This window comes from Lynx canadensis, chromosome E3 (assembly GCF_007474595.2).
Source record: "Lynx canadensis isolate LIC74 chromosome E3, mLynCan4.pri.v2, whole genome shotgun sequence".
Lineage (NCBI taxonomy): Eukaryota > Metazoa > Chordata > Mammalia > Carnivora > Felidae > Lynx > Lynx canadensis.
In genome coordinates, this window is record NC_044318.1 from 39,892,963 (window position 1) to 39,919,120 (window position 26,158).

At 64.7% G+C, this 26,158-nt stretch overlaps 2 protein-coding genes across 2 annotated transcripts; both read left to right on the top strand.

The window, feature by feature from the left end:
- The first annotated feature begins 2,336 nt into the window (after window positions 1-2,336).
- LOC115503928 (collagen alpha-1(VII) chain-like) lies at window positions 2,337-24,559 on the top strand. Its single transcript, XM_030300478.1, has 8 exons — window positions 2,337-2,358; window positions 2,504-2,649; window positions 3,087-3,227; window positions 16,382-16,540; window positions 19,933-20,072; window positions 20,461-20,595; window positions 23,466-23,527; window positions 23,832-24,559. The coding sequence occupies exons 1-8, from the start codon at window positions 2,337-2,339 to the stop codon at window positions 24,557-24,559; spliced, it is 1,533 nt and encodes a 510-aa protein (XP_030156338.1).
- On the top strand, window positions 24,293-25,904 carry PSMG3 (proteasome assembly chaperone 3). Its single transcript, XM_030301414.1, has 3 exons — window positions 24,293-24,349; window positions 24,583-24,822; window positions 25,381-25,904. Exons 2-3 carry the CDS (start codon window positions 24,607-24,609, stop codon window positions 25,531-25,533), a joined length of 369 nt encoding a protein of 122 aa, XP_030157274.1. The 5' UTR covers window positions 24,293-24,349; window positions 24,583-24,606; the 3' UTR covers window positions 25,534-25,904.
- The last annotated feature ends 254 nt before the right edge of the window (window positions 25,905-26,158 follow it).

Genomic DNA, 26,158 nt, shown 5'->3' on the forward strand with positions numbered 1-26,158 from the left:
CCGCAGCCCGCCACCCCACCTCCCAAAGGCTGCGTTTCTGACATTGCTGGTCCGGCAGGGGAGAGGCACTCAGACTCGGAGAGCATAACGAATCCAAAGAATCCCCATTGCTCGTTCAACCTTCTGGCTGAAGCAGTTTACACCAGAGAGCAAGCCTGGTGAGGCAGAGGGCTGGCAGAAGCTTCTCTCGAACACGGGGAGAACCTCAGGGTCTCAGGGCGGAAAGCAGTCGTAGGGACCGTGACATGGGGGAGAAAGGAGGGCTGGGGGGAGCGGGTGCTCACTGGGGTCACGAAGCGACCCCCCCCACCTCTGCTTCTCAAACACCCCCCAGAACACAGGAGAAGTAGAGTGACACAGTCCGCAGGGTCAGCGAGCGGTGCTCTTTTCTCCTTTCGTTTCCAATGTTTATTTATCTTTGAGAGAGACAGGGAGACAGGGAGACACAGAACGCGAAGCAGGCTCCAGGCTCCGAGCTGTCAGCACACAGCCCGACGCGGGGCTCAAGCTCCGGGCCGAGAGATCATGACCCGAGCAGAAGTCGGACGCTCGACCGACAAAGCCCCCCCCCCCCCGGCGCCCCTAAAAGAGGTGCTATTTTCTAACGAACGTATGAAGGAGGCATCGCACCCCGTCCAGACCTGGGCCTCGGGACCGCACGCGCTCCTTCGGGCCTGCCGGCCGCCACATCCGGGTCCCCCGGCAAACCAGAGACTCGGGTCTGCCCTCCCCACGGGCCTTGCCGCTTGTCACCACGCGGTTCTCCCCAAAGCCACGGGGAGAGGCCCTGGCCGCCGGCGGTCCCCGCGGAAGCCTTGGAGGCCGACTCCTCTCTCTCCCGGGCCACACGCTCCTTCAGCAAACCTCCAGGCCAAGTCGGGAATCCAGGCCCCTCCCCTGGCGTGAGCCGCCTTGACCCCTGCCCCAGGTGCCTGGCCTCACCCCCGGGCACCCCGCCGCTCCTGTCCCTACCGTCCGCTCTGTATGCTCCAGCCGGGTCAGTTTTTCTAGAGAGATCAGACAGGGTCAATCCCTTGCAAAGCCCTACCCGCCACCAGCTGCGCGCGGAATCCAGTGAACCCCTTCCCTGGGCCCGCGGCCGTACTCACCTGGCCCTGGGCCTGTGCTCATTCATCTTGTCAGGGTCCTACAACTCCCCGACCACACGCTGCCTGCGGGAGTCCAGGGGTAACCCCTAAAAACACATGTCCGGCCACAGAATTCCAGAAACTGTGAAGGGACCTTATTTGGAGAAAGGGTCTTTGCAGCTGTAATTAAGTGCAGGATCTCGAGATGGGCTCATCCTGGCTTGAGGGTGGGCCCTAAATCCAACGACGGGTGTCCTTACCAGAGAAAGGCAGAGGGAGGCCCGAGACCCAGAGACACGGGGAGAAGGCAGCCACGTGACTCCAGAAGCGGAGGCCAGGACAACCCAGGACGGTCAGCCGCAGGGGACGCTGGGAGAGGGGCCCGGAGCAGACCTTCCCGGCGAAGTCTCCAGGGGAACCACCCAGGCCCCACATCCCGATCGGACTTCTGGCCTCCCGAACCGGGAGCGAGCAAGTTCCCGTTGTGCTAAGCTGCCCGTTTGTGCTCGTCTCCTACAGCGGCCCCAGGAAACTAACACGCGGCTGCACGCTTCCTGCCTCAGACTCTTTGCACGTGCTGGGCCCTCTGCCCAGAAGGCGTTTGCAGCCTGCACCCGGCTGACTTCTGCTCGGCCTTCAGGTCTCAGCTGAAATGTCACCTCCTCCTCCCACCATCCCCAACACCATCGCCCGCCTTCCCCTTGGCCCCTTCGTGGCGGGATCCCCACGTGTAACGGGCTCGCTTACCGCTCGGCCTCCCCGTCCCTCTGCCCCGTGGAAGACGAAGTCCGTGAAGGCTGTGCATTGTCTCTTTGTCCCCAGGAGGCGCGGAGCCTGCACGTGCCTGGCAGAGCATGTGCTCGGCAACAGTGGGGATCAGGCAGACCGATCAGAAGTCCCCTCGCTCGGGACGAACAGTCTTCAGACTTCAGGCATCCACGCGTGGGAGCCACCCGTTCACCCCGTGTGCATTCCTGCCTCTCTCAGCGCCCCCTCCCCTGAGAGATGCGTCCGGCCCCAGCCCTTCCGGCCAGACGCGCCCCCTCTCTTGGCCGAATGAGCCCTGGGGACAGAGCACCAGCCTGGAGCACAGGGGCCCCATCGCCCCTCCCCAAATACCTGTCGTCTGCCGCGCTGCATTGTGAACGGTCCCCAAGCGTGAAGAGCAAGAGATCAGATCCCAGGCCCGGTGCCACCGCACACGGGACAGCCAGGACTCCAGGTGGCAAAGTGCCTTCCAAGGCGGGCATGGTGGTTGTCCCCACCATAGGTAGGATCCACATCCCCTCCCCTTTGGTCTGCGCCATCCCATGTCTCCCTGTGGCCGGTGGGATGCGGGGGGGCGGGGGGGGTCACACCCACTCCGTACTTGGGCTTAGAGAGGCCCCACAGCTTCTGCCTGTGTCCCCTGGAAGGCTGCCCCCAGGCGACCCTGCAAGGGAGCCCGTCTGGCCTTCCACAGGCAGAGGCCCCGTGTGCAGGAGAGCGGGCCCAGCGCCAGGGCCAGCCCCTAGGACAGGCACCAGATGCAGCTGCTGAGCGCGTGGGCCTGGCCACGCCAGTGGGGACCCGGCCCACAACCACGGGAGCACGTGCAGAGCCCGGGCCCCGACTCGCGCCCCAGTCGGTTCTCAGCCCGGCCAACCCCCAAGGGCTCCCCAGGGCCCTTCTCCGGCAGCACCCTCCCAAGCTCTCCCGACTTTGACCCTGGTGGGCACGACCTCGAGCTGCCTTGGGACCAGGAGCAAGGCTGGCCGGCCCCCTCACCACCTCCTCCTCGACCGTGAGCCAAACAGGAGGTGTCTCTCGGGTTCCTCTCAGCGTCCTGGAGGGCGGCCCTGTTCTGCTGTCTTACGACAGTGGCACACCCAGCCTGTAGCGCCTTTGCTCTGAAATTTGCCCCCGGGGAGTTTCCCAGAAGCCACAGCGCTGTTCCTCCAGGACGCAGGCCCCAGCCCTCTCCAGAAGGCTCTGGGCCCTCCTCTCCCTTCTCGGCAGCCCTACGGCCAGGCGCTGGCCTCGACCCACCCCCAGATCTGGCCTGGTCTCTGCCACTCCCCAGCCGCTGGGGCCCGCACCCCCACCGTCCCCCACCACCCGCCGTCTCCACCGCCGCCGCCTGATGGCTCCGTGGCCAAAGTGTCCCGGCGGCCTCTCTCTCCGCACAGCGTGCCGTTGTGGATTAAAGGCAGCTGCAGATTCCTGGCGCCCTCCAGCTGACAGGCAGCCTACGCCCGCTCCTCTGTGCTCCTGTGAGCACAGGGGACTCAGGCTCGTGACCTGTGGCCACAGCACCCAAAAGGTGGAGGCGACCCCAGCGTCCATAGGACACTGCAGACCGCGGGACCCCGCTTGCGTGGGGCCCCTGGAGTCGTCAGCTCTCAGACGCAGAGAGCGGACGGTGGGGAAGCGGCCGGGGCGCGTGTGATGGGGACAGACACTGTCGCGGGTGAAGGAGAGCTTTCAGGTGCAGACGGTGGTGACGCGTGAGTGTATTTAACGCGACGAGACTGTACGTGTAAAAATGGTTAAACCGATAAGTATTACATTCTGTGTGTTTCACCACAATGAAAACACCGAGAGAGGGTCACCTGGGTGGCTCGGTCGGTCGAGCGTCCGACTTCGGCTCAGGTCATGATGTCGCAGTCCGTGAGTTCGAGCCCCGCGTCGGGCTCTGTGCCGACAGCTCGGAGCCTGGAGCCTGCTTCGGATTCTGTGTCTCCCTCGCTCTCTGCCCCTCCCCCACCCACGTTCTGCCTCTCTCTCTCTAAAAAATAAACATTAAAAACATATTAAAAAAAGAAAACAGAGAAAGAGTAGGGAGCAGGATGTCCACGGGCAGCCTCTGCCCCTTGCCTCTCAGGACACGGGCTCAGGGAGCCCTGAGCTGCCACGTAGGAGGTCCAGCCACCCCCAGAGGCCGGGAACCCCAGTGGACAGTCCCGGCCGAGCCCAGCCCGAATCCCAGTCCACGACACCGTGAGCTCCAGGAGAGCGGCTGGTGGGATGGCCTGTCATGCAGCGTGGATGCCGGGAACACAGGGTGAGACAGACGGTCAAGGCGCTGACCCAGGACAAGGCAGGACCCTCCCCCTGTACCCACAGCATGCTGGGAGCTGGGGACGTTCAGGTGAGTCAGCAACACGGCCTGCCCTGCGGGGCTCACGGACGGAGGGGACACATACAGGTCACCAGGCAGCGATCACATAATGTCCTTGGGGGAGCGATGATGGCAATGCGGGACAGCACGGGAGCCCAGAGGGGGGACCGCCCCCCCCCCCGTTGGAGGGAACTGCATGAAGGCAAACCTCGATGGCGCTCACCCCTCCCCTGTCTCGCTCCTCCTCGATGGGGTTCCCCGAAGTCCCCTCCCAGGACAGCACTGCTGCTCAGAGCCTGCTCTTGGGGCCTGTGTCTTGGGGGGGACCTCCCGCCACCATGTCTTCCCCAGAATGGTCCTGACACTTGCCCAGCACAGGCAGGTGCAGGGCCCCAGGTATGGGCTTCAGCCGGGCCCATAGCTCCACAGCAGGGCAGCTGTGTGACCTCAGACACGTCACCCAACCTCTCTGAGCCTCTATGTCCTCCCCGGGCACAGGGGTCCTAGTTCCCACCCCTCCCCGGGCGGCTGCAAGGTGTTTACAAGTGATGCCTGCACACAGAGCCCTTGGCTCCTGGGTCATCACCAGTGTCTTCCTGTCTGGCCCGCGCTCTGCCCCGGTGCACTGTGCCGTGTCCCCTCCCTGGGCCTCAGTTTCCTCCACTGTTCAGCTAAGGGACCGGCCTGTCCCCGAGACCCCCTGAGCTCTTAGAACACAGCATGCTGGTTCTTGTTCAGGAAATGAGGCCGCAAGGAACGCCTCCACTCTGGGTCAGGTTTCTCTTCTGGAAGGGATAGACCTCCCCCACCTCGCCTGCTCCGGGCCCCGACGTCAGAGACAGTGCACGTCCTGGCTGTCAGCGCCCGGCCCGGCTGGCAGCCTCTGGGGGGGGGGAGGGGGGCTCGCCTGTCCCCCCTCTACCTCAGTCACTACCTTTGTGGCCTGGGCCCTCCAGCTGCACCCGGAACTCTCCCTTCCTTCCACAGCACATCTGCCTGCCTGCTACAGAGGACCTCGGACCATTGCCCACCCCCTCACCGCCCCAGGTGCCAGCCCTGGGGCCTGCAGAGCCCAGGCGGCTGGGTCACAGCACCGAGAGGAGGAACCTGCCAGGACGTCCGATCCCAGCACAGGAAACAACAAACCGCCAGGCCCCGCTCAGCCTGGGTGGGCATCCCTCACAGCTGCCCAGAGAGAGAGAGAGATCCCGGCTCTGGGCGGTGACCCGGCCTACCCTTCCTGTGACCACGGTGTCCCTGTGCACAAGTCACGGGTGGGGCGGGGGCACTCACGGAGCTCGCGAAGCCCACCCCCGGTCTGTGGCTCAGGGAGGTGGGTGCCTCCGGGGTTCTCCCGAGGTGACGAGTCCAGGAAAGCAGGTCACCCCAACTCACGCGGGACTGGTTACTTGACCACAGGCGGCCACCATCGGAGCCGAGACCAGAGCCAGGTCTCCAGACCCGCGGCTCAGGGCCCCTCCCCCCAGCCCCCCAGGCTGCCACCCCCTCCCCGGGCAGGAAGGAGCCTGGATGTTCGGAGAAGCGCAAGGGGGCCCCCGGGCAGGAGTGGCCGACCCCTAATGAAGCCATCTCACCGCCGTAACAAAGACCTCGTGTGCCTCCAACGACACTTAGCAAATCCAGGCACAAATAAATAACCCAAGTCAAATTGAATTAACCTTCAACTGATCAGCACAGCTAAACAAATTATCCCGAGGCCGAACGAGATTAAAAGGCCTGGCACAGACTGGGGTCGTGCGGCGGGAGGGTTCATTGGGTTTAACGAGTTTAAGCCCAACCCCTGTGTTCTTTTCTCTGGTTCCAGGGCACCGTGCTCCCAGAGTGCAGCCTTTCCGGGGGGGGAGGGGGCCGCAGAGGGAAACCAGAGTGGGGGACGTCCCCTAGGGTGCAAGAGGCTGCTGCCAGCCCTGCCTCCCTCCGCTCACTAGAGGGCAGGAGAGGTTCTTCTGACCCTCCACGGGGAGGCAGGAGCCAGGAAGGTGAGCGGCCCGCCTTCGAATGCCCCAGGCACCGCTGCGCCCCCAGAGCCCCGGGAGTGGGTACACATGCGGTCCGTCCACACCTGGGCACGCGATTCAGCCTTAAAAACGAAGGAAGTTCCGGCACCTGCTCCACCATGGGCGGACCCTGCAGACACCGTGGTGAGGGACAAAGCCGACACGGGAGGACACGCACCGGGACCCGCTCCCACGAGGTCCCGGGCTCGTCAGACTCGCGGACACGGGAGGACGCGCACCGGGACCCGCTCCCACGAGGCCCCGGGGTCGTCAGACTCAGGACACGGGAGGACACGCACCGGGACCCGCTCCCACGAGGCCCCAGGGTCGTCAGACTCAGGACACGGGAGGACACGCACCGGGACCCGCTCCCACGAGGCCCCGGGGTCGTCAGACTCAGGACACGGGAGGACACCCACCGGGACCCGCTCCCACGAGGTCCCGGGGTCGTCAGACTCACGGACACGGGAGGACACCCACCGGGACCCGCTCCCACGAGGCCCCGGGGTCGTCAGACTCAGGACACGGGAGGACACGCACCGGGACCCGCTCCCACGAGGCCCCGGGGTCGTCACACTCGCGGACACGGGAGGACACGCACCGGGACCCGCTCCCACGATGGCCCCAGGGTCGTCCGACTCAGGACACGGGAGGACACGCACCGGGACCCGCTCCACGAGGCCCCGGGTTCGTCAGACTCAGGACAACGGGAGGACACGCACCGGGACACGCTCCCACGAGGTCCCGGGGTCGTCAGACTCAGGACACGGGAGACACCCACCGGGACCCGCTCCCACGAGGTCCCGGGGGTCGTCAGACTCACGGACACGGGAGTACACCCCCGGGACCCGCTCCCACGAGGCCCCGGTGTCGTCAGACTCAGGACACGGGAGGACACGCACCGGGACTACGCTCCCACGAGGCCCCGGGCTCGTCAGACTCAGGACACGGAGGACACCCACCGGGACCCGCTCCCACGAGGTCCCGGGGTCGTCAGACTCACGGACACGGGAGGACACCCACCGGGACCCGCTCCCACGAGGCCCCGGGCTCGTCAGACTCAGGACACGGGAGGACACGCACCGGGACCCGCTCCCACGAGGCCCCGGGCTCGTCAGACTCAGGACACGGGAGGACACGCACCGGGACCCGCTCCCACGAGGCCCCGGGGTCGTCAGACTCAGGACACGGGAGGACACGCACCGGGACCCGCTCCCACGAGGCCCCGGGCTCGTCAGACTCAGGACACGGGAGGACACGCACCGGGACCCGCTCCCACGAGGCCCCGGGCTCGTCAGACTCAGGACACGGGAGGACACGCACCGGGACCCGCTCCCACAAGGCCCCGGGCTCGTCAGACTCAGGACACGGGAGGACACGCACCGGGACCCGCTCCCACGAGGTCCCGGGCTCGTCAGACTCAGGACACGGGAGGACACGCACCGGGACCCGCTCCCACGAGGCCCCGGGGTCGTCAGACTCAGGACATGGGAGGACACCCACCGGGACCCGCTCCCACGAGGTCCCGGGGTCGTCAGACTCACGGACACGGGAGGACACGCACCGGACCCACTCCCACGAGGCCCCGTGGTCGTCAGACTCACGGACACGAGGAGACGCCACCGGGACCCGCTCCACGAGGCCCCGGGTCGTCAGACTCACGGACACGGGAGGACACCCACGGGACCCGCTCCCACGAGGCCCCGGGGCCGTCAGACCAGGACACGGAGGACACCCACCGGACCCGCTCCCACGAGGCCCGGGGTAGTCAGACTCAGACACGGAGGACACGCACCGGTACACATCACGAGGCCCGGGGTCGTTCAGACTCAGGACAGGAGGCACGACACCGGGACCCGCCTCCCACGAGGGCCCCGGGTCGTTCAGACTCAGGACACGGGAGGACACCCACGGGACCCGCTCCACGAGGCCCGGGTCGTCAGACTCAGGACAGGGAGGAACGCACCGGGACCCGCTCCCACGAGTCCCTGGGTCGTCAGACTCACGGACACGTGGAGGACACCCACCGGACCCCGCTCCCACGAGGCCCCGGGCTCGTCAACTCAGAGACACGTGGAGGACACGCACCGAGGACCCGCTCCCACGAGCCCCGGCTCGTCAGACTCAGGACACGGGAGGACACGCACCGGGACCCGCTCCCACGAGGCCCGTCGTCAGACTCAGACACGGGAGGACACTCACCGGGACCGCTCCCACGAGGCCCCGGGGTCGTCAGACTCACGGACACGGGAGGAAACGCACCGGGACCCCCCACGAGGCCCGCGGCTCGTCAGATCAGGACACGGAGGAAACGCACCGGGACCCGCTCCCACGAGGCCCCGGGGTCGTCAGACTCACGGACACGGAGGACGCCCGGACCCGCTCCCACGAGGCCCCGGGTCGTCAGACTCAGACACGGGAGGACACGCACCGGGACCCGCTCCCACGAGGCCCCGGGTCGCTCAGACTCACGGACACGGAGGACACGCACCGGACCCGCTCCCACGATCGGCCCCGGGGTCGTCAGACTCAGGACACGGGAGGACACGACTGGGACCGCTCCCACGAGCCCGGGTCGTCAGACTCACGACACGGGAGGACACGCACGGGACCCCTCCCACGAGGCCCGGCTCGTCAGACTAGGAAACGGGAGGAACCCACGGGACCCGCTCCCAACGAGGTCCCGGGTCGTCAGACTCAGGACACCTGAGGACGCGCACCGGGACCCACTCCCACGAGGCCCCGGGCTCGTCAGACTCACTGGACACCGGAGGACGCGCAGGACCGCTCCCACTAGGTCCCGGGCTCGTCGACTACAGGACACGGGAGGACACGCACCGGGACCCCTCCCACTAGGTCCCGGGGTCGTCAGACTCGCGGACACGGGAGGACACGCACCGGACCCGCTCCCACGAGGCCCCGGGGTCGTCAGACTCATGCAACGGGAGACACGCACCGGGACCCCCTCCCACGACGGCCCCGTGGTCGTCAGAATCAGGACACGGATGACACCACCGGGACCCGCCGACGAGGTCCCGGGGTTCGTCAGACTCAGGACACGGGAGGACACGCACCGGGACCCGCTCCCACGAGGCCGGCTCGTCAACTAGGAACGGGAGGACACGCACCGGACCCGCTCCCACGAGGGCCCCGGGGTCGTCAGACTCAGGACACGGGAGGACACCCACCGGACCCGCTCCCGAGGCCCCGGGGTCGTCAGACTCAGGAACGGGAGGCACACCCACCGGGACCCGCTCCGACGAGGTCCCGGGGTCGTCAGACTCAGGACACGGGAGGACACGCACCGGGACCCGCTCCCACGAGGGTCCCGGGTCGTCAGACTCAGGACACGGAGGACACGCACCGGGACCCTCCCACGAGGCCCCGGTCGTCAGACTCAGGACACGGGAGGACACGCACGGACCCGCTCCCACGAGGCCCCGGGTCGTCAGACTAACGACACGGGAGGACACGCACCGGGACCCCGCCCAGAGGCCCCGGGGTCGTCACGCAGGACAACGGAGGACACGCATGGACCCCGCTACCACGGGCCCCGGGGTCGTCAGACTCACGGACACGGGAGTACACGCACTGGGACCCGCCCCACGAGGCCCCGGGCTCGTCAGACTCAGGACACGGGAGGACACCCACCGGGACCCTCCCACGAGGTCCCGGTGTCGTCAGACTCAGGACACGGAGGACGCGCAACCGGACCCACTCCCACGACGGCCCGGCTCGTCAGACTCCCACGGACACCGGAGGACGCGCACCGGACCCGCTCCCACGAGGTCCCGGCTCGTCAGACTCAGGACACGGGAGGACACTCACCGGGACCCGCTCCCACGAAGGTCCCGGGTCGTCAGACTCGCGGACACGGGAGGACGCGCACCGGGACCGCTCCCACGAGGTCCCGGGCTCGTCAGACTCAACACGGAGGACAACGCACCGGGACCCGCTCCCCACGAGGCCCCGGCTCGTCAACTCACGGACACCGGAGGACACGCACCGGACCCGCTCCCCGAGGCCCGGGCTCGTCAGACTCAGACACGGGAGGACGCGCACCCGGGACCCACTCCCACAGTAGGGCCCCGGGCTCGTCAGACTCACGGACACCGGAGGACGCGCACCGGGACCCGCTCCCACGCATGGTACCGGGCTCGTCAGACTCAGGACAACAGGAGGAAGAGAACACGGACACCGGATAAACGCTCCACCTTAGGGTCCCTGGGTCGTCAGAACTCGCGGACACGGGAGGACGCGCAACGGGACCCGCTCCCACGAAGGTCCCGGGTCGTCAGACTCAGGACACGGAGGTCCACGCCACCGGGACCCGCTCCCACGAGGCCCGGGGTCGTCAGACTCACGGACACGGGAGGACACGCACCGGGACCCGCTCCAACGAGGTTCCCGGGCCGTCAGACTCATGGAACGGGAGGACACGCACCAGTGCCCGCTCCCACGAGGGTCCCGGGCTCGTCAGACTCAGACACGGGATGACAAGGCACCGGACCACACTCCAACGAGGTCCCGGGGCTCGTCAGACTCACGGACACGGGAGGACGCCCACCGGGACCCGCTCCCACGAGGTCCCGGGCTCGTCAGACTCAGGACACGGGAGGACACGCACCGGGACCCGCTCCCACGAGGCCCCGGGGTCGTCAGACTCGCGGACACGGGAGGACACGCACTGGGACCCGCTCCCACGAGGTCCCGGGGTCGTCAGACTCAGGACACGGGAGGACACGCACCGGGACCCGCTCCCACGAGGTCCCGGGCTCGTCAGACTCAGGACACGGGAGGACACGCACCGGGACACACTCCCACGAGGTCCCGGGCTCGTCAGACTCACGGACACGGGAGGACACGCACCGGGACACACTCCCACGAGGTCCCGGGCTCGTCAGACTCAGGACACGGGAGGACACGCACCGGGACACACTCCCACGAGGTCCCGGGCTCGTCAGACTCAGGACACGGGAGGACACGCACCGGGACACACTCCCACGAGGTCCCGGGCTCGTCAGACTCACGGACACGGGAGGACACGCACCGGGACCCGCTCCCACGAGGCCCCGGGGTCGTCAGACTCAGGACACGGGAGGACACGCACCGGGACACACTCCCACGAGGTCCCGGGGTCATCAGACTCACGGACACGGGAGGACACGCACCGGGACACACTCCCACGAGGTCCCGGGCTCGTCAGACTCACGGACACGGGAGGACACGCACCGGGACCCGCTCCCACGAGGCCCCGGGGTCGTCAGACTCACGGACACGGGAGGACACGCACCGGGACCCGCTCCCACGAGGTCCCGGGCTCGTCAGACTCACGGACACGGGAGGACACGCACGAGACACCGACTCCCACGAGGTCACCGGGGTCGTCAGACTCAGGACACGGGGAGGACACGCACCTGGGACCCGCTCCCACGAGGCCCCGGGGTCGTCAGACTCACGGACACGGGAGGACACGCACCGGGACCCGCTCCCACGAGGTCCCGGGGTCGTCAGACTCACGGACACGGGAGGACACGCACCGGGACCCGCTCCCACGAGGTCCCGGGGTCGTCAGACTCACGGACACGGGAGGACACGCACCGGGACCCGCTCCACGAGGGTCCCGGGGTCGTCAGACATCAGGACACGGGAGGACACGCACCGGGACCCCGCTCCCACGAGGTCCCGGGCTCGTCAGATCTCAGGACACGGGAGGACACGCACCGGACACGCTCCCACGAGGCCCCGGGCTCGTCAGACTCACGGACAGGGAGGACACGCACCGGGACCCGACTCCCACGAGGTCCCGGGGTCATCAGACTACGGACCCGGGAGGACACTCCACTGGGACCGCTCCCACGAGGCCCCGGGGTCGTCAGACTCAGGACACGGGAGGACACGCACCGGGACCCGCTCCCACGAGGTCCCGGGGTCATCAGACTCACGGACACGGGAGGACACCCACTGGGACCCGCTCCCACGAGGTCCCGGGCTCGTCAGACTCAGGACACGGGAGGACACGCACCGGGACCCGCTCCCACGAGGTCCCGGGGTCGTCAGACTCGCGGACACGGGAGGACACGCACCGGGACCCGCTCCCACGAGGTCCCGGGCTCGTCAGACTCACGGACACGGGAGGACACGCACCGGGACCCGCTCCCACGAGGTCCCGGGGTCGTCAGACTCAGGACACGGGAGGACACGCACGGGACCGCTACCACGAGGTCCCCGGGCTCGTCAGACCTCAGGACACGGGAGGACACGCAACGGGACACACTCCCAACGAGGTCCCGGGCTCAGTCAGACTCACGGACCACGGGAGGACAGCCCACCGGGACACGCTCCACGAGGTCCCGGCTAGTCAGACTCAGGACACGGAGGACAAGCACCGGGACCCGCTCCCACGAGGCCCGGGGTCGTCAGACTCGCGGACACTGGGAGGACACGCACGGGACCGCTCCCACGAGGTCCCGGGGTCGTCAGACTCAGGACACGGGAGGACAACGCACCGGGACCGCTCCCACGAGGGCACGGGCTCGTCAGACTCAGGACAAGGGAGGACACGCAACGGGACCCACTCCCACGAGGTCCCGGGCTCGTCCAGACTCAGGACGGGAGGACACGCACCGGGACCACACTCTACGAGGGTCCCGGGCTCGTCAGACTCAGGACAGGGAGGACACGCACCAGGGACACACTCCCACGAGGTCCCGGGCTCGTCAGACTCAGGACACGGGAGGAACGCACGGGACCCACTCCCACGAGGTCCGGGCTCGTCAGGACTCACGGACACGGGAGGACACGCACACAGGACCCGCTCACACGAGGCACCCGGGGTCGTCAGACTCAGGACACGGGAGGACACGCACCGGGACACACTCCCACGATGGTCCCGGGGTCATCAGGACTCACGGACACGGGGAGGACACGCACCAGGACACACTCCCACGAGGTCCCGGGCTCGTCAGACTCACGGACACGGGAGGACACGCACCGGGACCCGACTCACCACGAGGCACCGGGGGTCGTCAGACTCACGGACACGGGAGGACACGCACGGGACCCGCTCACACGAGGTCCCGGGCTCGTCAGACTCACGGACACGGGAGGACACGCACCGAGACCCGTCCCCACGGAGGTCCGGGGTCGTCAGATCAGGACACGGGGAGGACACGGCACTGGGACCCGCTCCCACGAGGCCCGGGGTCGTCAGACTCACGGACACGGGAGGACACGCACTGGGACCCGCTCCCACGAGGCCCCGGGGTCGTCAGACTCACGGACACGGGAGGACACGCACTGGGACCCGCTCCCACGAGGCCCCGGGGTCGTCAGACTCACGGACACGGGAGGACACGCACCGGGACCCGCTCCCCCGAGGTCCCGGGTCGTCAGACTCACGGACACGGGAGGACACGCACCGGGACCCGCTCCCACGAGGTCCCGGGGTCGTCAGACTCAGGACACGGGAGGCACCGCACCGGGACCCCGCTCCCACGATGGCCCCGGGCTCGTCAGACTCACGGACACGGGAGGACAACGCACCGGGACCCGCTCCCACGAGGGTCCCCGGGGTCATCAGACTCACGGACACGGGAGGACACCCACTGGGACCCGCTCCCACGAGGCCCCGGGGTCGTCAGACTCACGGACACGGGAGGACACGCACTGGGACCCGCTCCCACGAGGTCCCGGGGTCGTCAGACTCACGGACACGGGAGGAAACCCACTGGGACCCGCTCCCACGAGGCCCCGGGGTCGTCAGACTCACGGACACGGGAGGACACCCACCGGGACCCGCTCCCACGAGGTCCCGGGGTCGTCAGACTCAGGACACGGGAGGACACGCACTGGGACACACTCCCACGAGGTCCCGGGGTCATCAGACTCACGGACACGGGAGGACGCCCACTGGGACCCGCTCCCACGAGGTCCCGGGCTCGTCAGACTCACGGACACGGGAGGACACGCACTGGGACCCGCTCCCACGAGGTCCCGGGGTCGTCAGACTCAGGACACGGGAGGACACGCACTGGGACCCGCTCCCACGAGGTCCCGGGGTCGTCAGACTCAGGACACGGGAGGACACGCACTGGGACCCGCTCCCACGAGGTCCCGGGGTCGTCAGATTCAGGACACGGGAGGACACGCACTGGGACCCGCTCCCACGAGGTCCCGGGCTCGTCAGACTCACGGACACGGGAGGACACGCACTGGGACCCGCTCCCACGAGGTCCCGGGCTCGTCAGACTCACGGACACGGGAGGACACGCACTGGGACCCGCTCCCACGAGGTCCCAGGGTCGTCAGACTCACGGACACGGGAGGACACACACTAGGACCCGCTCCCACGAGGTCCCGGGGTCGTCAGACTCAGGACACGGGAGGACACGCACTGGGACCCACTCCCACGAGGTCCCGGGGTCGTCAGACTCAGGACACGGGAGGACACGCACTGGGACACACTCCCACGAGGTCCCGGGGTCGTCAGACTCAGGACACGGGAGGACACGCACTGGGACACACTCCCACGAGGTCCCGGGGTCGTCAGACTCAGGACACGGGAGGACACGCACTGGGACCCACTCCCACGAGGTCCCGGGGTCGTCAGACTCAGGACACGGGAGGACACGCACTGGGACCCACCCACGAGGTCCCGGGTCGTCAGACTCAGGACACGGGAGGACACGCACTGGGACACACTCCCACGACGGTCCCGGGGTCGTCAGACTCAGGATACGGGAGGACACGCACTGGGACCCACTCCCACGAGGTCCCGGGGTCGTCAGACTCAGGACACGGGAGGACACGCACTGGGACACACTCCCACGAGGTCCCGGGGTCGTCAGACTCACGGACACGGGAGGACACGCACCGGGACCCACTCCCACGAGGTCCCGGGGTCGTCAGACTCAGGACATGGGAGGACACGCACCGGGACCCACTCCCACGAGGTCCCGGGCTCGTCAGACTCATACACAAGGAGGAGACGGTGGGTCAGGGCTGGCAGAGCAGGTGCGGGTCTGTGCGTAACGGGACAGAGTCTCAGTGTAGGGAGATGGAACGTTCTGGAGCCGGACGGTGGGGCAGCTGCACAGCAGCATGAATGTGCTCGGTGCCCCTGAGCTGCTCACTTAGAAGCAGTTGAAATGCTAAGTTTTAGATTTATTTTACCACAATTAAAAATTACCAAAAAAAAGTGTGTGGTCCGTGAGCCAAGAAAGACAGGTGGGTGAGAGCGAAGGCAGCAGGAGGCGAGGGGCCGCGGGGGCTTGTCCTCTGGGGACGGAGGGCATGGTGGGGCCGTGGGGAGGGGGACCGTGGGGGAGACGCCGCAGGCAGGGGCTCTGGCGAGGCGGGGGCGGCCGTGACCGATGTGCACGGAGAAGGGGAACTAGAGCAGGGCTGACCCCGTAGGGCGCTGGATCCCCTGACCCTCCACCTACACACCTGGGTCCCTGATCCCTTTTCCCTGTGGTTACCAGGAAGGTCAAGGCTAATCTTGAGGCCCAATAATCGTGACCGTGGGGAAGGCAGAGGCCAGCGTGCACCCACTTTGCTTTCATTATGGCCGTGACTGTCCAGTGCGGCTTACGATTCCTGCTCCTGATTTCAGATGCTCACGGTTCGGCCTGAATTTTAACCCTACTAACTGTGCGCACCTGACGCCCCCTGGAGGATCACAGCGGGCCTGCGCCCTCTCGCTACCCTTACCGCACGGTGGCACCGGGTCTGGCCCTCAGGACGGGCTCCGTGGGTGCCCGTGACATAAATTACACCTTCAAGACCTTTGTTATTAGGTGACTGTACCGCTGGGGAAGAGAGACATCCAGATGAGACAGAGACAGAGGCAGACAGAGACAGAGAGAAGGGGAGCAAGAGGTCCAGACGGGAACAGAGACAGAGTGACAGAGAGGGAGCCGGCTCCCCGCAGGATCAAGGGCGCGTGGGCGGGAAGCGCCTGAGGAAGCAGGGGCCCCTCATCCCCCGTGGGGAGCGAGGACGACAGGACAGGACGACCTCACATCCTCTACTCACACAGGCTCCGCGGGCCAGAGCGTTCTGTGGCCTCTGCTGCCCCCTAGAGGTGCTAACCGGTAGTACAGGCTCCCCCCCATGGCCTTCCCGGGGTCTGGGGCGGCAGCCCACCCTCCCGCCCTTTCCCTGCCAACAAGCGACCCAAACCCCCTGCTGGATTCAACTCGGGGGCTGCGGATGCGTCTACAGGACGCAGGTTTCCCGGCTACGAGGGCCGGAAGTACACATCCTTCCCCGCCTTCTTTCCCGGCTATAAGAACAAAAATGTTGGCGATAAGAGTACAAAGAGCACATCCGTATGTGAACGTGGGAAGTCCCACCCAATCTACACCCGCTGCCATCCCAGAATGACCTCCAGGACAGTGTCACGCTGGGCCCTGCGTGTCCGGGGCCTCTGGGGCCGCCACACCCTGTCCTCCCCCACGGCTGCGTTCCTAGGGACCCCTTCCTCCTCGCAGCCCCCTTCGAAATGACTACCTGCCCTGTCCTTGGGGGTGGCGGCGTGCCTGTGTCACCTGACGCTCCTGCACCTGCAGCTATGGGCCCCTTTTCTGTCTCGTCTCTGCATCCAGAGAGCCCGCCGACCAGCCCCGAGCAGGAGGTGCTCATCAGGACCACAACACCTGTCTCTCCTGTCTCTCCTAGATGGACGGGGCGGACAGACGCATGGATGGGTGGACAGGTGGTCAGATGGACAGACGGGTGGGCAGATGGACAGACAGGTGGGCAGAGGGACAGATGGATGAACGGGTGGATGGATGGGTGGGCAGATGGACAAATGGACAGGTGGGCAGGTGGGCAGATGGGCGAACAAACAGACGGGTGGACAGGTGGACAGACACACGGATGGGTGGACAGGCAGACGAATGGATGGATGGACGGGCAGACCGATGGACAGATGGGTGGACAGACGCACGGACAGGTGGACACGGAGACACATGGATGGACAGGCGGTCAGATGGACCGATGAGCGGACAGATGGACAGGTGGACAGGTGAACAACTGGGAAGATGGATGGACGAGTGGACAGATGGACAGGTGGACAGATGGACAGATGGACGGGTGAGGAGATGGACAGACGGGTGGGCACACGGGTGGACAGATGGACAGACGGGCAGGTGACGACCGTACTTTCGGAGCACGAGGAGGCGGACACCAGAGCTGTGTGGGTGGCACTACCTGGGTGGGACACAGCAGTGCGGGCGTGGGCGGGAGCCCAGTGCACCAGAGCTCTAAGTTCTCCAAACGGGAGCCTGCCCTGGGCCCGAGGTGGGATTCCCATCAGCGCCGCCGGCCGGGGGTGGCGTCTGTCTGCCCCGATTATTTACTCACTCTTTTTTACGTGCAGCCCCCGAAGTCCCCTCTCGAGGCACGGTTTCACGCGCGCAAGTGCAGTCACGGAAGCGCGGCCGCGGTCAAGACACAGAAGTCCCGCCGTCCCCCCCCCGGAGCCAGAGCTGCCCCCGACCCCCAGCTCCGCAACCGCTGATCTGCTCCCTGTGCCTGGAACCCGGCCTTTCCCGGAACACCGGATGCGTGCAGTCACCTGCCGCGTAGACTTTGTGCTTGGCTTCTCTCACTCGGCGCCCGGCCTCTGAGATCCCTCGGCGCTCTGCACGTACCGCTAAGCAGTTTGTTCCTTCTGAACACAGGGGAGCGTCCCATCGCCACCCGGCACCACTTTGTGGGTTCGGGGAAGCATTCGGGTTGCTTCCACTCTACAGAAAGCCTCTGTCAACGGTCCTGTGCCGGTTGTGTGAACCAAGCCTCATTTCTCCTGGCTGAGCTCCTAGGGACGGCACTGCGCGGTCACGTGGTAGGTGTATGTTTGTGTGTTTGTAAGCCTCCGCGAACCTGCCTCCCAGGGGCCCCGAACCGTCCTGCGTTCCCGCCAGCCGGGCAGGACTGTTCCAGGGTGTTGCGGGTCCTTGTCCACCGAGCCTTCGGGGCTCGTCTGGTCTCGAACGGTCTAGTAGGACTTAGTAATATCTCGCTGCGGTGATCGGTTCCGCTTGGACACACAAAACCACAGACACCTGGATGCAAACATCCTCAGAACGCCGAGTCCAGCCTCCCAAAGGAACGCACACGGCGCTGGCACAAGTCCCGGCCCCAGTGACCGCCTGGTCTCAATTCCTCCAAAGGAAGCACACCGAGCACCGCCCACGGGAGGCCCCGGCGTTCCTGGAAAGCTCCAGTGGTCAGAAAGTCCTCGAGCCGTGACCCATGTGCCTTCTTGGAGCCTCCACGTGGTACAGCCCCCAGACACAGGACAGCTGGGCAGAGCGAGGCCGCCTCCCGCCTTCCCAGCCCGTCCTGCCCCGTCCCTGCCGGGACAGAATCTGCTCAGGCCCCCCCCTGCCAGTGCTCCTCTGGGCTGCCTCTGCCTCTGCGGACCCTCCCCGCTCCCCGTGCTGCGTGAGCTAAGAGTGGGTGGGAGGCACCTGGGGGCCACCTGGCCAATTTGCCCATTTAACAGATGAGGGTTTCTAGGTGGAGGCCCAGGGAGGGGAAGGGAGTTGTCTAAGGCCACAGGGTAGTGCCAGAGCCCCGGGGCAGGGCTCGAGTTCCCTGGTTCCATCCCGCCCCTCTGCCCCCTCCCGCTCCGCGCCCACCCGGGCCCCTCAATCCAAAGCTTCGCACGCCAACTTGAATTTGATCCGATTCGACAAGCACGTTTTCAGGCCCCCCGACGCGCAGCACTGGCGGGAGCAAGGACGAGCCTCCGTGCACGCTGGCAAGATTGGCCGCGGGTTCAACGCGGGGCGACGAGACCGCGTCTTCGCCAGGGGAAATAACTTCTTAAAATATTGAAAGAAAGGCTTTCAGAAATTGTACACGGATTAAGGTTTCATTTATTAAAGAACTAAACAAACATGTAAGCGCGAGGCAGTTTTCCGGATTTCTAATGAGGGCGGAAAGGCTTGCTCCTCGAACGAAAACGTTGCGATATCTGAGCTCGACCCAGTTCGGCAGAAAACAAAGCGACGTGCTGAACTCTCGGTTCTGTGCCGTGATGGCATCGGGTCCGAAAACAAGGGATTTTCTTTGTGTTTACTGTGCGGTGTTAAATAAAAACACTCCCTTCGACACGAAACTCCAAAGCTGGGGACTTCCTTAGGCCAGACAGCCCCTGCCGGCCCTGGCTGAGCCGAGGCTACACCCAACAGGGAACACCACCGGCCTCTGCAGGAAAATAACGATTTTACTTCTTACCCTGTGCTGCAGGCATTTCAGAAATGGTCTTTAAATGCTCCCTGGGAAGAAGATTTATTCCCTTTCCAAAGGAACCGCTCCCTGGATCCTTATAAACTGGACTCAGTTTTAATGGTATTCATTAATTTCCCTTGGGAAAAATTTGAATTTCACACAGACCCGGGGCTTTGTTTTTGTAATAAAATATATGCGATTTTCAATTGGTTGCCTTTAATCTTTTTTTCTCCAAAGGCCTCAGCGGCATGTTTCTTATATCCTGCCTCCACTTGGATAATCCTGGTTTGGAAAAAATTAATTGTTCATTGTTTTTCTAGATAACCGGGTGCCGCTAAAGGTAATTTCCATCTTATAGAGAGCCCTAATTAGAATCGCTTCTATTTCTGTGCTGTTTGTTCAAGGGTGTCTGTGACCGTCGTGCTAGGGACACTCTGCCGTACCGGCAACGGCCCCGGGTCGCCATCGGGCCTCCCAGCTGGGGCACCGAGAGGGCAGCGATAAACTGGGGTTGAACGCCAGGGCCCACGGGGCAGAGCGCCCCCAGCCGTGGCTGCAAGGCCGCCAAACGGAGAAAGGGCAGCAGACAGCCTCGAAGGTGGCCGTGCCCACGTGCCTGTACGTTCGTGTCTTGACAAGCCACGGCCAGCTTCTCCACCACCTCGGCCTTTCTCCGGGGACGGGATCGTGGCACGAGGGCCTCACGGCCCCGGCGTCAACAAAGCTCGCATAGATATCCCCAGACCTGTCTCAGGAGGCGTCAGGGGACTGGGGAGATGGGCTAACGCTGTCCCACCCTTCCCCGTCAGCAACCCCCAAGCACCAGCAGTGCGGAGAGCTCGGAGCCACCGACCACGTGAGGTGCCGTGGATGTGGTGTCGCCAGCTGATTCCAGTGATCCGTGAAGGGAAGGAAACCTTGCACACCTGTGCGTGTCAGGCCCTGCCCCGGGCCCTCCTGCCATGGGGCCTCGTTTCGCCCTCCCAATGACTGGCACGTCTGGAAGGAACGAAACCCTGCCACACGTGGACGAGCCTTCACAGCACGGCGCTGGGCAAAAGGAGCCGGCTGTGAAAGGCCACGTGGAGTACGAGTCCCCTTGCGGGAAATGTCCCACCCGGCCAATCTGCGGGAACACAAAGTAGGTGAGTGGTTTCCAGGGGCGGGTTCTAGGTGTTCCACGATCTCCAAGATGATTTCTTCTTTGATGCGCATCGCTGGGAAGTATTTTCTAACTCTCGAGCACACGAGGAGCTGTTTTTACATTAACTGCTTTTCAAACAGTGACTGGTGCAAGGACGGGCACGTGAGCCAGGCTGGTGATTTCACTGGCACGCAGGGACGGCAGCCTCGGAGCCGTCCACGGAGCCCATCTGTTCCCCTTGGGGGCAAGAGACGGTTTCACATGGCGTCTGCCACCTGCCTGAAGGAATCCTAACGCACCCATCCGCCCTCTGTGTCCCCGGGCCCTCGTGGGAGACTGGCCGAGACCGTGAGAGGAACAGTCATCTATACCGATAACACGGCTCCACCTATGACCACGTCTCCCCAGAACCCGGAGGCTCTGCGGGACCCTTGCTCGGGCAGACCCTGGGGGCAGCAGGTCGGAGAGCCTCCCGCAGGTTCAAGGGTGGCCAGAAGCACCTCACCTCCAACCAGAGGCCCTCTGAGTCCCAAAGACTGGTGCGCACTGAGGCTGTTCCTCGCCCAGCATGTAGCAGCGGGATGGTGCTTACTTAAGGATGGGAGAACAGGTGGTTAATAATAAACGAGAGGGGCGCCTCGATGGCTTGGTTGGTGGCTTGAGCGTCCGACTTCGGCTCAGGTCATGATCTCGCGGTCCGTGAGTTCGAGCCCCGCGTCGGGCTGTGTGCTGGCAGCTCGGAGCCTGGAGCCTGTTTCAGATTCTGTGTCTCCCTCTCTCTCTGCCCCTCCCCTGTTCATGCTCTGTCTCTCTCTGTCTCAAAAATAAATAAACGTTAAAAAAAATTTAAAAAATAATAAACGAGATAAATAATACGTAAATATATAAATAAAGTCATAGCTAACTTCATAAAGCTCCAGGGGATCCGTGCACACGAACCTCGCTCAATCCTAGGAGGCAGGCGCAAGTGTCAGCTCCGTTTTTAAGCTGAGAAACTGAGGCGGACAGGGAAAGTTGCTCAAAAGCACAAAGTGAGTAAGGGCCAAGGAGGCAGACTCTGCGGCCGGAGGTCTTGCCCATTCCGGGGTCCTGAGCGTGGACAGTTCAGGACCTCGTGCCGGCAGGCTGCGGAGGGAGCAGAACCATCCTAACGCAGAAAGTTTCACTAACGAATTGACCCTTTACAAAACTGGGCTCCACTTAAATACCCCTCCCAGTGTGGTTCCCGAACCCCTCTGTCTCCCCCAACTCTCTCTCACGCACACGCGTGACGTTGAAAGTCCTGGGAACCCGGCTGTGGAGCTGTGGACGGACGGCGCAAGTCAACTGCAGTCAGTTGCAAATCTCAGGAACAACGCGAGATTCCAGAAAGCCCGTGAATGGGATACTAGGGGAGGTTCTGATGGCTCCCAGAGCTGCCAGCAAGTGCGGGAGGGCCTGGCGGTGCCCTGGAGGCTGCGACAGGACAGGACGGCACTCCAACAAGGAGTGACTTATGGAAGGATCAGGAGAGGCTCTTGGGGAAATTGAATGGGCCCCTGCACAGCACGGCAAACCAATCCTCTGCATAACAGAGCTGGGAACATCGCTACCAAGCAATTAGTTGGAAAAATCAGGGCCCCGCCAAATCAACACCGATTCTTTGCTCGTTCTCCACATTAATGTACAATTGCGTTCACAACCTAAAACTCCTTGAAGACAAATTCAAGATATTTCCCACTTTCCCCATTTTTCAAGATAAAGTCTCTTTTGCCCCATTATGGACCCTATTACTACTTGCTTCTCGTTTTAAGTGAACTCCCCTAAGGGACCTTTCTTTCCAGTTCAATTATCGCCTTAAACTGGAGAACAGTCAGCGGCAGGCAATGAGGCCATCCCCCATTATCGTAGGTGCAGAAGTTCTGCCCACACGTCCACTTGGGCCACGAGGAAGCCCCTCCGTTTATTTCATATGCAGTTCGTATCCAAGATCCAGACCAAAAAACAGCCAACTGACCAGCACTTAAGCATTTGCTTGACAGTGTTAACACTTTGTTTTTTGACATCTTTTATAAAAGTGAGAACTTGGGAGTTGGGTTTTTCCCTGCGGGGCAGGGGGGCAGGGGAGGATGTCAGACTTGTGTCCATTTGCCAAACTTGTCCAGAGAGAGGCTGCATGAACAGGTGAATAACAGTGAATGGGTGAATGGACCTTTCGAAGGCTTCCCATGGCAAAGCAATGCCCCTGCGATTTGCTTTTGGGGTGTGCGTGGGTGAACATGCATTTAAATGTAGACCCAACAAAAACACTCTCCTGAGAAACTGATATCCTTCCCCCTTTCGGAATATGCGAACCTTGAAAGTCAAAATCTTTCCCTCTGTGACCTGGCTGCAAGAAAGCTCAAACACAGATTTCCTTTTGATGTTTATTTCTATTTTGATAACGTTTTGTAGACATGCTTTTTATTTTAAGCCACCAGAAGTTGTTTTCAAGGTGCCTGCTTCATTTGACTTGACCTGGATTGGACAGGAGTCAACAAATCAGGAGAAAAGGGAAAGATTGGGGATGCTGACATTTCCTAGGGGACTCAGTGACGTGGGCCCACTAGACGGAGGGGACACGCTCCCTGACCCCGCCGGCAGGGCACTGGACAGTGAGTATGGGGTTCTGAAGACACGTTAGTCCCCTGAGAAAAAGTCTCGAGGCTCTAATCGAATCACTGCAGTACCGGTCAGTGCGCGACCCCCCCACCCTGCCAAGAAAACTTCCAGCTTGGGGACAAAGAGGAGTGGCGGGGGGGCTCTCAGAGATCCTGGGGAGGGGCCAGAATTCATCGGGCCACAGGGGCCACATTGGTCCCTCCTCTTCCCCTATACCCGGGCATTAGAGCCCTGAGACCAGTACTCAAGGGTGATCCAGGCCTTACAGGCTCTCCGACCGCGGCCTCGGGTAAGTTCCCCGAACCAGAACAGCCTGCTTACGCGACAGGGATGAGAGCGCTCTACCTCGTGGCGCTAAGACTCCGGAGTTACTGCACAGGCAGCACTTAGCACAATGCCCCGCACCCACTGCGGCCTCATGGAGGCTGGCCTAGGGGAGTGGGGGGCAGATGGGCCTCTGACAGGCCGCCAGCATCCCCGGAGGGCTGGGGACCCCCTGAGAGTGGGGTGGAGGGTCCGCTCCATCCCCGGAGACCGCCCCCGCTGAACGCCGCCCCCCCCCCACCGCCGACCCCCCCCCCCCGCCCCCACAGACCGCCCCGAACCCCGCCGACCGCCTCCGCGGCGCCCCCACCCTGACCCGGGCCTCGCCGAGGGGCCTCCGCGCCGCCCCGCCCGGCCAGGGTCATCAGGACGCCCCGGCTCGGGACCGGGACGCCCGCGGGCCACACTCGGGGCCCTGACGGCCCGCTCTCGGCGTCGGCTCCTCTCCCACAGCCCCCTCCCCCCCCCCCGGCCCCCGGCCGCCACGCGGGTCCCGCAGCCCACAGCCAGGCGAGCCCCGACCGCCGAGCCGCAGGGCTCCCCCGGGACGGCCGAGGACGCGCAGCCGGAGCCCCGCGGGCCGAGGCCCGCGCTTGGGGGCCGCAGCCCCTGCCTCGAACACGCGGCCCCGCTCGGGAGCGCGGAACCCGGCGGCTCCGGGACCCGCAGGGAGGCCCGCGCGGGACCGGAAGCCCGCAGCCGCACTTCCGGCGGGGGCGCGGGGGCGAGCGGGTGGCCGCCGCCCCCCCCTCCGCCGCCCGCGGGCGTCACTTCCGGGCGCGGCGCGGTGAGCGCGGGCGGCACGGCGGGTGGGACGGGTCGGCGGGAGCGCGGTCCCCTGCTCGAGCCCGGGAGCGGCGCCGGTCCTCTCCCGCCGCCTGCCCGTGTGCGTCTGCGGGCGGCGCCCCGGCTCCAGGGGAAGCCGGTGGCCGCGCGGACCTTCACCTGCCAGGGCGCGTGCGCGCGGTCGTCGGCGCGCCGCGGGGACGCGGTCTGATTCACTTATCCCTTCGAACGTAGAAGTGCCCCGGAGGAGACCCCGCCATGGAAGGCCAACCTCTGCTGATGTCCCGACAGAGGACGGAAGTGGTGTGCGGGGTCCCCACCCAGGTGGTGTGCACGGCCTTCAGCAGTCACATCCTGGTGCTGGTGACCCAGTTCGGGAAGATGGGCACCCTGGTCTCCCTGGAACCCAGCGACGTGGCCGGTGACATCGGCAAGCCGGTGCTCACCACTAGAGTCCTTCTGGGGCAGGACGAGGTATAGTGGCGGGGGAGCGGGAACCGCGTCTGTGGCTCCGTTCTGTCAGTAGGCAGGTCCCCATTTGCCCCCCTTCCCCCCAGCAGCGACAGCCTTTCCTGGTGCCCGTGCTTGGTGGCTGCCTTTCCCAGCCCGTCGGGACTTTATCCAGCAGACAAGCAGAGACACTGATTTTGTAGTGGGGGTGCCTCGCCTTCATCTTGACCCTGTCACCGCGGCCTGGAGGAGCGAGTGGCTGTCCCTGTTCGGTCTGAAAGATGGCCTGGCAGATTGGACAGACCCCTGCCCCCTAGCCCGGCAGACTCGTCTTTTGGGAGTCCTAGATTAGAGGAGACAGCCAGCAGGGACCCGGGCATCAGAGGGCACCGAGAAAATAAGTATAATGGTGCGTGTTTCGCATTTTGTGTAGGACCGGAATGTTCTGGAGCCTCCTTGAACCCTGAACTGCTGCCGCATCACACTTACCGGGTGGGGGTCCGAGGCTGGTGCAGAAGCCAGGTGGGTTCCTACGGGAAAAGAGACTCGCGGCTCAGATGGTTTCTCTCGTTCCCTCACCAGCCCCTCATCCACGTCTTTGCGAAGAACCTGGTGACGTTTGTGTCTCAAGAAGCGGGAAACAGAGCGGTGCTCCTGGCCGTGGCCATGAAGGACAGGAGTGTGGAGGGGCTGAAGGCCCTGAAGGAGGTGATCCAGGCCTGCCAGGTGTGGTGACCACGCCTGCTCCTCGGCGCGGCCAAAGGGGGACCCCGACACGCTCTCGATTCGGAGGCCCTCCCCTGGCCGGTCCGCAGGAGGAACTGTCTGGCCTGGGTCCCCGGAGCCGGGAGAAACACGCACACCTCAGGCGGACTCTTGGTTGGTTGGGTCGCTGAGTTACCCGCGGTCCGGTGGGAGCACAGCCGTGCAATGTGTCTTGGGGGGCTTGCGAATGGTTCTCAGCAGGGTCCGGGTAGTGGCATTTATTTGAGAGGCCAAAGAGGAGTCATCAGGTAAGAGTCCTGGTCCTCCACACGCGGGGGCAACTGTTGGAGGACGGCTGTTTCTAATAAAAATAAACGCGTACCCTAAGTGACTTCACCATCCTTAGCAGGACTGAGAAGTTTCAGTCACACGGCGCGAGTTCGGTTCCGGGTGCGTCCGGCGGGAGGAAGCCTCGTTCGGCAGGAAACACAGTGTACTTCACGCTCTGCACACGCTCACCCCACTCCTCTTCCTCTGACTTCGCCGAGCGCGTTCGCGTTGCTGGGCAGCCGTTAACTTCCCTGCCGCGAACACTCCCCACGGTCCTGCTGGGCGGCAGTCGCTGCGAGGGTGTGGGGCGCAGACCCCAGCCTCA